Below are 17,871 nucleotides of genomic sequence, written 5' to 3' on the forward strand. Positions count from 1 at the left end.
TTGTGTAATCGGTTTACTGCACCGTTAATAGATGATTTTGAGCGGTTGGGAGATGTGAAAGCACACGACTTTCTTTAACGTATTGACTTGAGTATATATATATAACGTTACACTAGGGCTGAAACAATTAGTCGACATTATCGACAACGTCGACGATAAAAAAAAATTGTCGGCAAATGTTTTGAGTAACGTTAGTGGTTTGATCTTGTATGCCTAATGTGAAAGCCTCCAATAATGCAGTTTGACCAGTGCGGCGCTGTAGCGCAAGATTGTTGTACACTCTCCTGATTCAATTCAAAAGAAGAAGATAGCACTTCAGTTTGAGGCAAACCGAGCCGATCCGAACCTTGGATGAATATGTAAATATATACTGCACGCCTTCCTCTCAATAACTGCATAAACTCAACAAAAACTGACCGCGATGTAAAAGCAGCTCTTAAGAACAAATTTGATTACAACGATGTGAATGTTTGCACAAACTCTGAGGTTCTCCAGGCACTCCAGGAGATTATATATATATATATATTTTATATAACAGTCCTTATGCAATAGATAGCCTTAGATCACAGGCCTGACAGCTGAAGATGCCAGAGAACAGCATGACAACAGGTAGTTAGTAATGTTACCCCACTTTCACACCAGCGTGAGCGGTGCACGATGCAGCGCGTCCGAGCAACTACATCGTCCCTGCAGCAGCAGACTCTCGCGAGTATTCACACTGGAAGCGTAGAAGTACAGCATCACAGCAGTGTCTGCAAAGTGTGTTCGGCAGACAGTATAACCATTTCAAACAATGGGTATAATTCTTTCAACATTTGTTTTTATAACAATACACCATGCTTTCACCCAAAACGATTAATTAAAAAGTTTAAATGGGTAAATACATATTATATCTAATTTTCTTTTCTGGCACAATTGTTTAAACACTAGACATTGGCATTGTTGTTAAAACTTTTTTCATGCTTATTCTGTGCATTTTGAGCACGTTTTGTGTTAAATTATATTTATTTTGTCCATCAAAAGTGTGCTTTCACTTTAATTAAGCGTGATAAATCACAGCAAAAATAGACTGGAAAAATATGCGCTGCTCGCGCGCCGTTAGCGCTTGCGCTTATATTCAGAGCTAGAATATAACACAGCTAATGCATTCAATTCTTAAAAAGTACTATGCATATTTTCCCAAGTATCTCTGGTTTTTAACCACAATTTTGCCTGAACCCCCTGGGGACTACAGCTTGCAGTTAGAGTGTCCTTTTTGCATATTTCAGATTCTATAACAAACTATGAAAATATTTAATATCTCACATGCATAATTAGGTGTTATTTGTATTTCATAATAACTTGGCCCAGAAATTTCAGGTATTGCGTTAGGGACGAGACAAGGAATCAAACACAAGGTAAAATGGGCTCTTTATTAATAATAAATTAAACAAAACATTAAACATAAGACCATAAAAAAACAAGCACAGAAGAGGAAACACTGTGTGGGAAGCAAACAAAGCAGGACATGTGCAGCAAATGAACCAACAAAGCACTTATTGTGACTGAAAGAGTGCAGGTCAGGGAACTGTTAGTCTTTCTAAGAGAAACAGGTTTTTATTTTACAGTAGGTGATAATGATTAAGAAATCTCTGTTTGATGAAGGTGGCAGTAATGTACAAGTTTGCTGGATGCCAACCACTAAAAGAGGAAAATAATATATATGTGTTAGGGACTAGAAATAATATGGAATGTGAAACATTAAATAAATGTATTAATTTATAAAGCACATTAGCTCACAGAGCTGAAGCTGTACGATATTTAGGATGTTCAAAGACTTCAGCATGACAATGGTGTTTCTAACTTCTTTTAAAATAACAGGGTTATTTTAACCACAGTCAGGAAGTAAAGGTAAGTTTTTTTTGACCACACATGTAGTGTTTTCCTTTTTTAATTGGTACTTTTTTATTAATAAGTATTAATCTTTAAATTCATACATGTGAAAGTTACATTTGTCTACACTCTGGGTTTTTTTTCTGTTATTCTGTCTCCTACTGAAATGTTTGTTTTGGTTTGACAGTTTTATGGAAATGAATAAGATGCATAGAATAGGAACTGAGAATCTCTGAAGTAAAATAGGTTCAAGTGAACATTTGCTCATAGTGTTTCTTGTTCATGTTCACTTAGTAAAAGTTTAAACCACCAGCTGAGTGCAAGTGTGAACAGTTGTGTTGTCTGTCAGTGTCTAAACCAGTGGAAAATGTCATGTGTCTGAAATATGTTGTATGTAAACCACAAACAAGAGCTGTGCAAAACATAGACATTTCAATATGTACAAAAAACATACAAAACATTTAGTATGCAAGGCAAAAAATCTCTCATGTACATTTATTGAGGTTTGTTTCCTTGATTTCCAGCTGCATGACAAATAATGAAATATAAAAATGTAGAACTAGCAGAAAATTCCATGATTTCATGACAATGTTACATACATTAGGAATGAAGGAGTGAAATGTATATTCAGGACTGCCAGCTGATTTATGATCCAGTATAACTTGTGTCATGAAGTTTCATGAAAGTTGCAACGGCAAAAAGCATTTTTAAGAAACCTCATTTGCCCTGTGGTTTATAACTCTAACTACTAGTATAAATGTCAGCGCATTTATAATAAAAAAAACATGATGATTATCACTATTATATATATAAGCAAGATCTCCACTCAAACCAACCAAAAAAAAAAAAAAAAAACTTATATTAATGTCTACCACTCTGCATATTTAGATGTATATGAAAATAACTATAGCTTGTAAAAAAGAAAAAAAAAATCATATAAAAGCACAGTTTGTATTTATAATGAATTCTACATCATACATTGGCGGTAGACAATCTTGCTCTGCTCTGGACAAGATCTGATGTTACCTTCACACATGGAGAAATCATTTTCAGCACACTGAAAGAAGATGATATTATAATATGTAAGACAAAATGTACATTCATTCTGTCATCATCGCCAATAAATTCTAACTGTAGATGAAGATCATTTATTTTACACTTATTTCAGTTATTAAAGCGCTTGTTTTTTTTTTTTACTTTTTTTTTTTTCACAATCGAGTATTTCAGCAAGTCGTGTAACAGCACAACATACAGTTGCAATCAAAATTATTCAACCCCCTTGACCTGCAAGACATTTTGCTGCGGTGAACAACATTTTATGAAATAAATTTAACAAATGCATCAGTAAAGTATTAGAGAAAGTTTGTTAATACACTTTTGAGAGATTCTGAAATTGGAACATTGATGAATCATGATAAAATTCAAACTGGCTCTAAACATTCATGTTCAAAATTATTCAACCCTCTTTGTGCAGAATCTTTTATTCTTTAAAATCACCAATAAACACTGTCTATAAGTGTTTAGAAGCGTCTGTCACCTCTCTACTACAGTTTCGGCCCATTCCACACATGAAAAAGCTTTCAGATCACTGATAATCTTTGGTTTTCACATTGACCACTGCTTTCTTTAAATTCAACCAGATATTTGTAAATGAGAATTAAGCCTGGAGTCTGAACAGGTCACTCAAGTACATTCTATGACTGATCCCTGAACCAATCAGAAGTAGATTTGGATGTGTACTTTGGTATGACTGGCCTGCAGGAAAGTCCATTGATCATCAGCTTCAGTTTTTGCAACAAAGGCATCACAATTCTTGTCAAAATGGCCTGATACTTCAAAGAATCCATGATTTCCTTCATACAGTGATGATTTCCACTTCCTGCTAGAGTAAAGAAACCCCATAACAGGACTGATCCACCTCCAAGTTTGAGGATGGAGATGGTGTTATTCTGCTTATGAGCTTTGCCTGTTTTGCAGCAGACATACCGTTTATCCATGGGTCCAAAAAGTTCCAGTTTGGTCACATCACTCCATAAAACATTCCTCCAGAGCTCCACAGGTCTACACAAATTAATTGTATCAAGTTCAAGTTGCCATTCTGGGAAGTCGTGGCCTAATGGTTAGAGGGTTGGGGGGAGTGCATGAACAGCTCTCTCTCCACCTTCAATACCACGACTTAGGTGCCCTTGAGCAAGGCATCGAACCCCCAACTGCTCCCCGGGCGCCGCAGCATAAATGGCTTCCCACTGCTCCGGGTGTGTGCTCACAGTGTGTGTGTGTGTGTGTGTTCACTGCTCTGTGTGTGTGCATTTCGGATGGGTTAAATGCAGAGCACAAATTCTGATATATGGGTCACCATACTTGGCTGAATGTCACTTTCACTTGTTCTTCTTGATCAAGAGTGGTATTCTGCAATATGTCTCAACATGAAGGCCATACTTATCTAGTGATCTTCTTACACACTGCTTTGAAATGGTTTTCCTCCTTTCTTCGGGTCATCTTGCAAGTCTTTGGCTGTACATTGCAGGATTTTCTCAGTTGCTCTGATTAAATGTTTTGTGATATTGTGCTTTTTCTTCAACACCCTCAAAGGTTTTCTGGTAAAACACACATTAAACTTAGGGAATAAGGCTGAGAGCTGTGTCTCTAGGAACTTTCAATGTCTTGGAAATCTTCATATAGCCTTAGTCTTTCTAAAGTAATACAATATTTCTTCTCTTTAGCTTTTCTGAGATCTCTGTTGACATTTTTGCTACTCAACTTCAACACATGCATGGGCTAACTGTATGTGTAACAGCTCAAGCTAATTCTGTTTTTAATAGAGTTTCTAAAGGCTTAATTGTGTTTTGAGACTGTTTTATTCCCCACCATGCAAATAAGTGATTTAAAAACAGCAATGTTGAATAGGGGTTGAATAATTATGACATAGCAGTATTATAAAAAAAAATCTTATAACTCAAAAATATTACATTATATATTGACAATATCACTTTTAATATGCCAGTGAACTGTTATAGATGCAATTTTTATTTATCCTGGATCTTCAGAAAAGCTTGTATTTGTAGAGTACTGCAGTCTGTAGGGGGTTGAGTAATTTTGATTGCGACTGTATTACACATTTCAGTTTATTCAGATAATAAATGGATTCACTGCAAGAATCAGGACATGTATTGGAGGAAAAAAAAAATATATAATATTTCTTAAATATGCATCTTACCTGTAGATTATTTGAGTCATTTTTACATCTTCCAGTTGCATCAGTGTTGCTTTTCACCAAACCTGAAACAATGAATGAACCATCACTGAATTCACACAGTATAACAGTCTAAACAAACAAAGAGCATGTTTAATATGCTAGAGTCTTGTCTTCTTGTATTTAGTTCAGTGAGACCTGAACATACTCGCAGTAAAATCAGTACAAACCTATTAATGCAATGATCAGAAGCACATTCAGCAGAACAGATGTGATGATGGTCAGGTTTCTCCATGGTGTCTCCTGTTCTGGAGCAGCATGTGATTCTGTCTGATTCCTGTAGACTGATTCTGTACAATGCGTTTGATTTTATAAGTCTTTATTCAATTTCAGTCTTTAACAGAACAAAGACACTTCACAAATATTAGTTATTCATAAATGTGTATAATGTATTTATTATTGAAAATCCATCTGAAATGAGAAAGTAACTCACCGCTGATGTAGATTTTGGTGCCGTTGCTGAATTTTTGTGGTTCACTAGTTTTCACACAATAATAAACTCCTAATTCATCAGCGGTGATATTTCTGATGAACAGACTACTGTTAGTTTTCACTGAGTATTTGTCTTCAAAGATGCTGTTTTCATAGTCAGCTCCTTCAGTTCTGCTACTGAAAGTGCGTAAGATGAACTCTGGAGGATCTGGTGATTTCTGTCTGAACCAGTAAATCTCCTCTATATCAAGATCACAGCTTATAATCACATCAGCTCCTAAAGTTACTGCTGTGTTTGTTAAACTCTCTGTGACTTGAGACCACATGAACAGATCTATGAGACAAATAATTTATTTTATAGTTTAAATCATTTATTAAGACATTAAATAAAAAGAAACCCCATTTACTGATTCAATGTAATATGTGATAAACTCACAGATCTGAAGCTGGATGATCTTCATCGTGTGATCCAGATGAATATCTTCTATACTGTGATCATTCAAACATCTCTCACTGTGAGAGGAAACACAGTGAAACCTCAAGCACACAGAGAAGAGGAAGTCAGAGCTGGGCTTCTCTGATAGCACTTCAGCCATCTTCAGGCCAGTAACCTGAACTAAATGCAGTTTATAAAAATGTTTAAAATACAAAAATGTAAATTTGACATACATATATTTTATATATAACTTAACAATCCTATGTTCAATTCTAAGAATTGTGAATTACAATGCATTTTGTCATAAAGAACAATTCAGTACATTCAGCTTTATGCAAAAAATGCTTTATAATATAATTTGTTTTATTTTATTTTATATCATACATATTGCATAATGAAAAATATATATATATATATATATATATATATATATATATATATATATATATATATATATATATATTTTTTTTTTTTTAATTTTCTAAAAGGAGAGAAACTGAAATATCACATTGACATATGTATTCAGACATAAATATTCAGTATAAAAATAATAATAATAAAACCGGTGTTAGAAAAAAGTTGTATAGTAAAAGTTGTAAAAGTAAAAATTGTAAAATCTATACTGAATTCTAACCTTTGCCTGTCAGATCCAGAAATAAATAAATTCACCTCCATCTACACAATCTAGAATGGCAAATTTAGGCAAGGGAAGTTTAGTCATTCAGTACATTCATGCACAGTAGTAATTCAAAGTGCTTTACATTGAATCATTTAGAAAAATATAAAAGGTAAGAAATAATGAAGATGTAAAATTGGTTAAAAACTGAGGTAAATAAAAGGTTATTAAATCACAGTGTCACTATGTTTGATTCATTTAGGATTTCTGTTCATACACGTTCTTTATATTTTCTTCCTAACTGTCAGTGATCGGGCAGTTCCGGTTTCCTGCCAATCAACCACGATCCACGTCACCTAGGTATTAACCAGCCACACCTGTCACGATTACGTAATCCAATCACTGTCAGTATAAGAGCACTCAGGACTGCTGATCATCAACTCTGATTCTCTGGTCGCTGAAATCTCCTGTCATTCTCCTGATGTATTGACACATTTGTATTGCTATTCATATCTCTACCACATGATGACACTAAACTCTTGTAGAAATTTTAATCAAGCAAGTGGTAGTTACCTGAAATATTTCCAGGACAGTATTTAGTGAAACATCAGAGTTTTATTTGTTTTTCTTTTTAACATTTACTTATTCGTACTTTCATGTTTTATTTATAAATATATTAATGGATGTATTTATTTATTTACCCATGGTTTATTTATTGTAATGTTGGTATGGGTGAAACTATACATTAGAACAAAACAATGTTTGTATTCAAACAGCATGAATGTGTTTTTAAACATGGAAAGATGGTGAATATTTAAACACATATTCTTGTGCACTTTTGTCTGAAAGATTACGTTGTTGGATTATATGCCGGAACAAGACTCTGGAGTGGTGGCCATGATGGAATTAGACTTTAGAGTGGTGGCCATTATGGGATGAGGTGGAACAAAACTCAGAATTGGTGGCCATCATGAGAAGAGGCTTTGAACGGGCGGCCATCTCAGGACGAGACTCTGGAATGGCAGCCATGATGGGAAAAGGCACTTCTGACTGCCTCGCGTTGTGGACTAGAAAGTCCACAAATGCCACAAAGGACAGGTGCTCCATGCTGAACCTCCTCCAGGTGCTGATGGGCTCTTCAATGGTGTAGGTCAGTGATCCTCAAATCTGGCTCGCGAGATCCAGTTTCCTGCAGAGTTTAGCTCCGACTCTAATTAAACACACCTGCCTGTGATTTTCTAATGATCTGAAGACACTGACTATGTTTACATGCAGCCAATAACCCGTTCAAAACCGGGATATTAGCAATAACCCTGTTGCGCACGGCCATGTAAACACCTGCAAAAACCCGGATATGCTCATATCCCGGTTTTTAAAAACCGGGATATTATACCTGGGGTACACCTTTTCTAACCCGAATATTTGGTCTTGTAAACACGTTTCGGCATATCTACATCAAAATGTGTGTTCTGCGCATGTTCTATTCGCAAGGAATCTTGGTCTTTTGAGTCTTTGGATACAGGAAGAAGAATCGGAAATGACGCATATTGCGTCTTACTTCCAGACGCTAACCGTGCGTCGCCGTTTACATCGGGATATTGGCGACTGATTACACATTCCATGTATATAGGAATAACTCTCTCTGCTCACGCATGTAAACGGGTTATCCCAAATGTTTCAGAAACCCAAATACTGACCTTAACCCGAATTTTAACAGCTTGTAAACGTAGTCACTGATTAGCAAACTCATGCGTGTTTGATTAGGGTTAGAGCTAAACTTCGCAGGAAAGTGGATCTCGCGAGCCAGATTTGAGGATCAATGGTGTAGGTAAACAGGTCCTTGAGAGCTGCATCTTTGTCGTCCAGCTCCTCCACAGCACTCCTGAACTCCAGAGCACATTCCTTCAAGTCAGCCACTTGTTGACTCAGGTCACTGTTAAGGGTGATAATGGCAGTTCTGTCAATTTACCGTATTGTTCTAAAGAACCTCAGCTTAAAGTTGAAGTCATGACAGTGCATTGGAAACAAAACAACATACTCAATGTATATGACATTATTAATGGTAAAGTCTCTGTGGAAGAACATGATTCAGCATATAAGAACATTCTTTGTGATGCACATGCATATCTAAAACCAATGGATCCGCAATGTTCTCTGACTGATATAAAACACCAGTGCTCAGATGCTGTAGCAAATTAACTCAAAGTGAGATGAACATGTGCGGATGGAAGAACCTGAGATACTTTGATCTCCTGAGGAACAGACAATACAAACATGCACTGGCATCTTCAAGAACAGGAGACCTCCTTCCCTTCTGGCCATTTATTTCATTATAAATCCCTTCACCCATGCTTCCTTCTACTTAGTCAGCTCAAAATTATTATTTGACATGAAAATGTCAATGCAAGTGAACTAACACTCATGTCTGGTATCATTTGAAATGTCTCAGTGCAACTGGTACAATGCTCTCAATCTTACAAAAGTAGATTAGAAGATAATACAGATCCTAAGAGTTAAGAGATATTTTGCCTACTGTAATTGGAGTGCCACTTCCCAGGGTCCTCCATGTAAATTACCCCCTGTTCCCATTGAGTTGTTAAATCACCCAGTCTTGGGACCTGTCTCCATCTTGGGGTATGTTTGTCTTGGTCTGATGTATTTAAAGGACTGCAGTAAAAGGATCAGGGCCTTCTGTAGCCAGATTGAGCCCATAGCATGAAATGTGTCCAGGTATGCATCTTTTACTCTTAAGGCTGGTTCACACGGCAGGATAATTAGGCCGATTTTAGCCCCGATTCACCCCTTCCGACAATCTTAGGATGCTCCGATTATCGTAAAATAATCTGATCAAATATTCCTGCCGTGTGTGGTGTGTTAAGACTGCTCTCCTCTGCTCGGAAGAATGTCGGGACCGCTCCGATCTCAAATCGGGGATATCCAACATGTTGGATTTATTTGGCCCGATTTCGTCTCGTGTGTGGTGTCCCCCGAGGACAAACAATCACGCAGCCTGTGGACTGTGGCGTGTAGCCAATCAGAAAGTGAGGTGACGAGGCAGTGATAGTACCGGGAAACAAAATCAAAACAGCCGGCGTATATAATATAACAAATACAAATAAAGTCGATGAGCATAACTACATCCACAACTGCAGTACACCAGAGTACATGGAAACGAATATATGAACGTTTATTTCAACGGTTATTAATCTGTGTAGTACGTAACAACATTTCTATGAGAGAAAACAACAACTTATCTCCATATTATGATATAGCAAGTATAGTCCATGCTCGCGTTGTCTCCACCTCTTTGACCATCGCCTTTTCTTGTTTTTCTTATGTTTTTTTTTTCGTTAAAAATGATTCGTCCGCCATGATTGTTTACTCTGAAGTCACGTTTGATCTCGAGGGATTTTGCGAGATTTCCCGTCTGACCTGGGAATGCTCGGGAGTCAAATCGGTTCGTGTGTGATGAGTTGATATTGCCGTGTGGCTGCACACCACACACGGAACGACCAAAACTGTTAAACCCGTGATTTTTTATCGCTGTGTGTGGGGTCTCTCATATTTGGAAAATCGGCCGACAATTTTAAAATCGTCCCGTGTGAACCAGGCCTTAGATTCATCTTTGAGAATTTGATGTCTTGTATTGATTTGATATCTCTGAATTGTAATTAGCATAATCCTTACCTGACTGATAATAAATTGTTACATTTTGATTTACTCTGACTTCCTCTGAAATTATTTTCTCAAGTAGATTAAGTGAAGGCTACTAAAGGCATACTAAAACTCATAAAAAAGCATCAGGTGAGATTTTAGATTTCTGACTAACCATTTGACTAGTCAAAGTACTGGTCATAACCGCTGGTTATTGTTAAGTTGTATGTAGTTATATAACTGTCACGGGCTAGACAAGTAGTGATAGCATAACCGCTGATTATTGTTTGAGCTTTAATTAAGTTGTACATAATTATATGACTGTCAGGGGGGCTAAACAGATAGTGCTAGCATAACCGCTGACTATTGTTTTGAACTTTAACTAAGTTATACATTAGGTTACTGAGGGGGACTACTAGTCATAACCTCTGGCTGGGTCTGGGAATAAACTACATTAAACAGAATAAGAAATCAGACTTAAAACCCACAAATCATGTAACTGTGCAATAAAAAAAAAACTTATTGCATTGATTTTTCATTTATTTTTATAAAAGAACAAATCAACCAATAAAGAGTGAGTGAATAAAGTAAACAGTCTATAAGGTGTACAAAACAAATGTAACTTAATCATAAGAATTTATTACAGATGTGTCAAAGAGCAGTACAACAGTAGTCTAAATGATGATACATTGCAGTTACAGTCCACTCTGGCAGAATATAATATTAGTGCGAGGAGCAGGGAATAATTTAAGTTTTTATAGGCTGAAAATATTATCCAGATTCACTCCTTCAAGGCGTGCGTTTCTCATTCAAAACACGGCATGTCGCAATCTATGACGAAACCGGCGAGAGCCAATGAGCATTTGATATCGCTGACGTAAAACTTGTTGTAAAACGTCTTAACAGAATTTTTACATGTTAATATAGCTACAGAGGAAGGAGATACATATCGCCAACAGATGCGGTTTGAATTTGGATCTGTTCCTCACACCAAGCATCACATGGATACAGGATTTAAATAAAAATAAGACACTTTCATGATCATTTTATTTAATGCTTGTGCATGACAGCATACTAATAAAAATGATGTTCCCCCAATCTCTATTATAGATCAGTGTGTGTCCCATAGTAAACCAAATAAATATTACATGATAACAGTTAAATTCTCTCTCTCTCTTTTCATGTAAGGATTCTAAGATTATTTGTACCAAGGATAATAATATAACATTTTATAAAATTATAATAAAGTGCAGTTTAATTAAGATGACTGATTTGCTTCAAAATGATAATGTTTCATTCTGTTTTGACTTTTCATTTCAAAAACTACATTTTAACAATACTATACTTCATTAAAATGTCTGTGATCATTTAACCATTATCAAGCAGTATTGCATTTATCTTGTTTATCATGGGTCACCAGATCTTAGCCTGATTTGGGCCACATATCACTGGACTGATCTGGGCCACACTCCTCCCATCAACAATCGGCCCGGATATTGTTTGCCGGATCCCCGCTGTGCCGTCATTGCCACACATGGCCCAGCTCTGGCTGAAAGGGTACATGCCATTGCCGACAGGAGGCCAGCAGTGCCAGCTTGAAGCCACATTTGGGCCAAGTCCGTTTGCTATGTGGGATAGCATTAATAGAACAATAAAGTGAGTTGCTTGTCCGGAGGACATTGTCTATTGACTCTAAGTAAAATTATTTCTCTGGCCATGAAAAATAATTTTACTACTAATACATTGCTCCCAGAGCATCTACCAAAACAGCATCTTTAAAAAGTTAAAGTAACCTTGTACTGTGAGCAGAAAACACAGACAACCTAGTGTGAATACATAGGGATGTTTATTAAACTACACTGAAGCGGAACATCTGACTAGACACAAACATAGATGCCAGCGCAAGAAAATCATGGATAGAAAGAGAGAGAGAGAGAGAGAGAGAGAGAGAGAGAGAGAGAGAGAGAGACCACATACTAGAGAGAGATTGGAGAGTAAAGATTATAAAACTACCCACCATGCTGCCAGTGTAATAGTGAAGGGAAGTGATTTGAGGCCAAGTATAGTATCCATATTCTGAATTTGTGCTCTGCATTTCACACATCCAAGTGCACACACACAGTAGTGAACACACACACACCATGAACCCAAATCCAGAGCCATTTTTGCTGCGGCGCCCTAGGGTTCGGTTCTTGCTCAAGGGTCTCACCCCAGTCATGGATGTTAGAGTGGAAGAGAGCACTGGTTATTCACCCCCCACACCGGCAATCCCTGACAGGACAGACACTTGAAATCCCCCCCATATCTCTTCCTATCCACCTTTTTGCTGATGTAAAAATAGGCGTCGCCATTTGTAAATTCTATGGGTCTAGCTTCCGGTGTAGCAGTCGATTCTGTTCCCCTCGGAATGTCAGTTACTATACGTACGATCAGAACTAGCGTGCGCAAGAAGCACGACTGGATGTACGGCAAGTCAAATGGTTCAAAATACCGTCCTAAATCCTAAACTTGAAAATAGTTTTAAGACGAGAGGTTTTTCAACTTACTATTTATTTCCTTTTTTTGTTTTTCAGTCAGATTTATTACCGATTACAATGTGGTGCTTGAGGCTTTGGCTATTTTGTTTTATACTGTCGTATACTTAAGTTATGCTAATTTATTTTAACTTTTTTATTATATGCCTTGTTGTTGTTGTATTTATGTATGCACTTAAAGCTTAAAAAATATTTGTGTGTGCAAAACATGCATTAGAATAAGTATACAATGAACCATAAATGTTGTGTATAAATCAGAACCCTATACACACATGAAAATTATAATTCATAGTGAACTTTTATTCAATAAACTATAAACCTGGTTAACAGACTATGTGCCTTGGTCAGAAAAAATGATCTTCGTTGCCCCAAACCTGTGAAATAAAGTAATGCAGTACACAGCTGCTTCATATTTGTCACAATCGGCATACAGGAAAACACAGAGAGATCCACGTGCAGGTATGTCTTTTATTAGGGGTAATCCAAATCGTAAACAGTCCAGGTAGGGGTCAAAACCAGAGTAGCAATCCAACAACATAGACAGACAAAAACACAAGGCAAGATCAAGACTACGAAAACGTTGTAATGACTATACAGGGATTCCGTGACACATACTAAGGCAGACAGGGTATAAATACACAGGGAAATGACAAACGCTAATGGGGAATGGGCTGAGTGCAATGATAAATGATTAGTGACAGCTGAGTGCAATGAGAAGACAGAGATCGTGGGGAATGTGTTTCAGGAAGTGACAGACACCGTGAGGAAGGAGGACATCTAGTGGTTACCCAGGGAACACAAACCAGACACTGTGACAATAACCCCTAACTACGGAGCGGCTACCAGACACTCCAAGACATGACTAACAAAACAAGACCAGGAGGGAGGTGGACAGGTTGAGGCTCAGGGGGAGGGATGGAGGGCCAGGAAAAAAAAACTGGGGAAACCAGAGACCAGAGGAATATGTAAAGCGGGGAACAGAGACCAGAAGTGCAACACCAAACAGGGAGACCAGGAGGGAGGTGGATCGGCGGAGGATCAGGAGGAGGGATGGAGGGCCAGGCTCACAGAGGGGAACAGGGACAGGAAGTGAACAAACAACAACAACAACAACACAATACAACATGCGATCAGGGTGGGTCAGGGCGTTCAGGGACCCAGGACAGTGCCGACTGGGCAGGATTCCAAAGCGGAGCAGAAGACCACCACGTCCGTGTGGTCGAGACCAGAGCCCCCCAGGGCGGAGCAGAAGACCACCACAACCGTGTGGTCGTGACGGAAACCCCCCAGGGCGGAGCAGAAGACCACCACAACCGTGTGGTGAAACATAGTCTGAAACATAGAACATGAACAAGTTAAGGGTAGCCTCCGTGGCCACGACAGGATCAGTCAGGCGCTCAGAGAGTTCGACTGAGACGTGATGAGGCTCTGGAAGTTCCGCAGAGGCAAGGAAAGACTCTGGTAGATCAGCCGAGATGTGGGGAGGCTCTGGTAGTTCCACAGAGACGTGGAGATACTCTGGTAATCCAGCCGAGATGAGGAGAGGCTCCAGTAGTTCAGCAGAGACATGGAGAGGCTCTGGTAATCCCATGGTGTTTAGACTGGATTCCAGAAGATCAATGCTGACTTGACTCTGCACCTGAAGATCATTGGTGGCCTGACTCTGCTCATTAAGATCATTGGTGACTTGCATTTGTTCATGGAGATCATTGGTGACTTGCATTTGTTCATGAAGATCAATGGTGAATTGCCTTTCCCCATGAAGAACACTGGTGACTTCACCTTTTTCATAAATTTCACTGGTGACTAGCCCTGACTCTGGAGGGTCAAGGGTGACTAGCCCTGACTCTGGAGGGTCATCGGTGACTAGCCCTGACTCTGGAGGGTCATCGGTGACTAGCCCTGACTCTGGAGGGTCCACAGGGACCTGACTCGACTCTGGTGGGTCCACAGGGACCTGACTCGACTCTGGTGGGTCCACAGGGACCTGACTCGACTCTGGTGGGTCCACAGGGACCTGACTCGACTCTGGTGGGTCCACAGGGACCTGACTCGACTCTGGTGGGTCCACAGGGACCTGACTCGACTCTGGAGGGTCAACTGTGGCTGTCATTCTGTGCAGAGGCGCTGGACAAGCAGCCGTCTTGCCGATGCTGAGCCTCCTCTTGGCCACTTTCTCCTCGGCGACCTCCCCTGGTCCCGCGAAACATGACCAGGCGGGTCCCCTTAAACTGATTGCTTCTCTCCTGCTCGGTGGCTGGGGAAGAAACATCAACAGACATAACGCTGGAACTCGTGTTGACGGAGTCCTTCTGTCACGATCGGGATACAGGAAAACACAGGAAATGTAAGGATTCTAAGATTATTTGTACCAAGGATAATAATATAACATTTTATAAAATTATAATAAAGTGCAGTTTAATTAAGATGACTGATTTGCTTCAAAATGATAATGTTTCATTCTGTTTTGACTTTTCATTTCAAAAACTACATTTTAACAATACTATACTTCATTAAAATGTCTGTGATCATTTAACCATTATCAAGCAGTATTGCATTTATCTTGTTTATCATGGGTCACCAGATCTTAGCCTGATTTGGGCCACATATCACTGGACTGATCTGGGCCACACTCCTCCCATCAACAATCGGCCCGGATATTGTTTGCCGGATCCCCGCTGTGCCGTCATTGCCACACATGGCCCAGTTCTGGCTGAAAGGGTACATGCCATTGCCGACAGGAGGCCAGCAGTGCCAGCTTGAAGCCACATTTGGGCCAAGTCCGTTTGCTATGTGGGATAGCATTAATAGAACAATAAAGTGAGTTGCTTGTCCGGAGGACATTGTCTATTGACTCTAAGTAAAATTATTTCTCTGGCCATGAAAAATAATTTTACTACTAATACATTGCTCCCAGAGCATCTACCAAAACAGCATCTTTAAAAAGTTAAAGTAACCTTGTACTGTGAGCAGAAAACACAGACAACCTAGTGTGAATACATAGGGATGTTTATTAAACTACACTGAAGCGGAACATCTGACTAGACACAAACATAGATGCCAGCGCAAGAAAATCATGGATAGAAAGAGAGAGAGAGAGAGAGAGAGAGAGAGAGAGAGAGAGAGAGAGAGAGACCACATACTAGAGAGAGATTGGAGAGTAAAGATTATAAAACTACCCACCATGCTGCCAGTGTAATAGTGAAGGGAAGTGATTTGAGGCCAAGTATAGTATCCATATTCTGAATTTGTGCTCTGCATTTCACACATCCAAGTGCACACACACAGTAGTGAACACACACACACCATGAACCCAAATCCAGAGCCATTTTTGCTGCGGCGCCCTAGGGTTCGGTTCTTGCTCAAGGGTCTCACCCCAGTCATGGATGTTAGAGTGGAAGAGAGCACTGGTTATTCACCCCCCACACCGGCAATCCCTGACAGGACAGACACTTGAAATCCCCCCCATATCTCTTCCTATCCACCTTTTTGCTGATGTAAAAATAGGCGTCGCCATTTGTAAATTCTATGGGTCTAGCTTCCGGTGTAGCAGTCGATTCTGTTCCCCTCGGAATGTCAGTTACTATACGTACGATCAGAACTAGCGTGCGCAAGAAGCACGACTGGATGTACGGCAAGTCAAATGGTTCAAAATACCGTCCTAAATCCTAAACTTGAAAATAGTTTTAAGACGAGAGGTTTTTCAACTTACTATTTATTTCCTTTTTTTGTTTTTCAGTCAGATTTATTACCGATTACAATGTGGTGCTTGAGGCTTTGGCTATTTTGTTTTATACTGTCGTATACTTAAGTTATGCTAATTTATTTTTACTTTTTTATTATATGCCTTGTTGTTGTTGTATTTATGTATGCACTTAAAGCTTAAAAAATATTTGTGTGTGCAAAACATGCATTAGAATAAGTATACAATGAACCATAAATGTTGTGTATAAATCAGAACCCTATACACACATGAAAATTATAATTCATAGTGAACTTTTATTCAATAAACTATAAACCTGGTTAACAGACTATGTGCCTTGGTCAGAAAAAATGATCTTCGTTGCCCCAAACCTGTGAAATAAAGTAATGCAGTACACAGCTGCTTCATATTTGTCACAATCGGCATACAGGAAAACACAGAGAGATCCACGTGCAGGTATGTCTTTTATTAGGGGTAATCCAAATCGTAAACAGTCCAGGTAGGGGTCAAAACCAGAGTAGCAATCCAACAACATAGACAGACAAAAACACAAGGCAAGAGCAAGACTACGAAAACGTTGTAATGACTATACAGGGATTCCGTGACACATACTAAGGCAGACAGGGTATAAATACACAGGGAAATGACAAACGCTAATGGGGAATGGGCTGAGTGCAATGATAAATGATTAGTGACAGCTGAGTGCAATGAGAAGACAGAGATCGTGGGGAATGTGTTTCAGGAAGTGACAGACACCGTGAGGAAGGAGGACATCTAGTGGTTACCCAGGGAACACAAACCAGACACTGTGACAATAACCCCTAACTACGGAGCGGCTACCAGACACTCCAAGACATGACTAACAAAACAAGACCAGGAGGGAGGTGGACAGGTTGAGGCTCAGGGGGAGGGATGGAGGGCCAGGAAAAAAAAACTGGGGAAACCAGAGACCAGAGGAATATGTAAAGCGGGGAACAGAGACCAGAAGTGCAACACCAAACAGGGAGACCAGGAGGGAGGTGGATCGGCGGAGGATCAGGAGGAGGGATGGAGGGCCAGGCTCACAGAGGGGAACAGGGACAGGAAGTGAACAAACAACAACAACAACAACACAATACAACATGCGATCAGGGTGGGTCAGGGCGTTCAGGGACCCAGGACAGTGCCGACTGGGCAGGATTCCAAAGCGGAGCAGAAGACCACCACGTCCGTGTGGTCGAGACCAGAGCCCCCCAGGGCGGAGCAGAAGACCACCACAACCGTGTGGTCGTGACGGAAACCCCCCAGGGCGGAGCAGAAGACCACCACAACCGTGTGGTGAAACATAGTCTGAAACATAGAACATGAACAAGTTAAGGGTAGCCTCCGTGG

General features: G+C 39.4%; 1 protein-coding gene across 9 annotated transcripts in view; it reads right to left on the reverse strand.

Annotated features, from left to right (window-relative positions):
* Positions 1-17,871, reverse strand: part of LOC127943344 (uncharacterized) — a 119,795-nt gene that overhangs the window by 92,649 nt on the left and 9,275 nt on the right. Inside the window, exons 1-4 of one of the 9 annotated variants that reach the window (XM_052539721.1) lie at positions 5,994-6,162; positions 5,559-5,891; positions 5,296-5,373; positions 5,090-5,151 (exon numbers count right to left, since the gene is read on the reverse strand). The exons of 6 other annotated variants lie outside the window; for them this stretch is intronic. In XM_052539721.1, coding sequence (XP_052395681.1) covers positions 5,090-5,151; positions 5,296-5,373; positions 5,559-5,891; positions 5,994-6,153 — 633 coding nt within the window. In that variant the 5' untranslated portion in view covers positions 6,154-6,162. Of the gene's footprint in view, positions 1-5,089; positions 5,152-5,295; positions 5,374-5,558; positions 5,892-5,993; positions 6,163-17,871 lie in introns of those variants that run through there. 2 more of the 9 variants (XM_052539717.1, XM_052539711.1) reach the window with 2 other exon arrangements.

The sequence above is a fragment of the Carassius gibelio genome, chromosome A22 (genome assembly GCF_023724105.1).
Source record: "Carassius gibelio isolate Cgi1373 ecotype wild population from Czech Republic chromosome A22, carGib1.2-hapl.c, whole genome shotgun sequence".
Lineage (NCBI taxonomy): Eukaryota > Metazoa > Chordata > Actinopteri > Cypriniformes > Cyprinidae > Carassius > Carassius gibelio.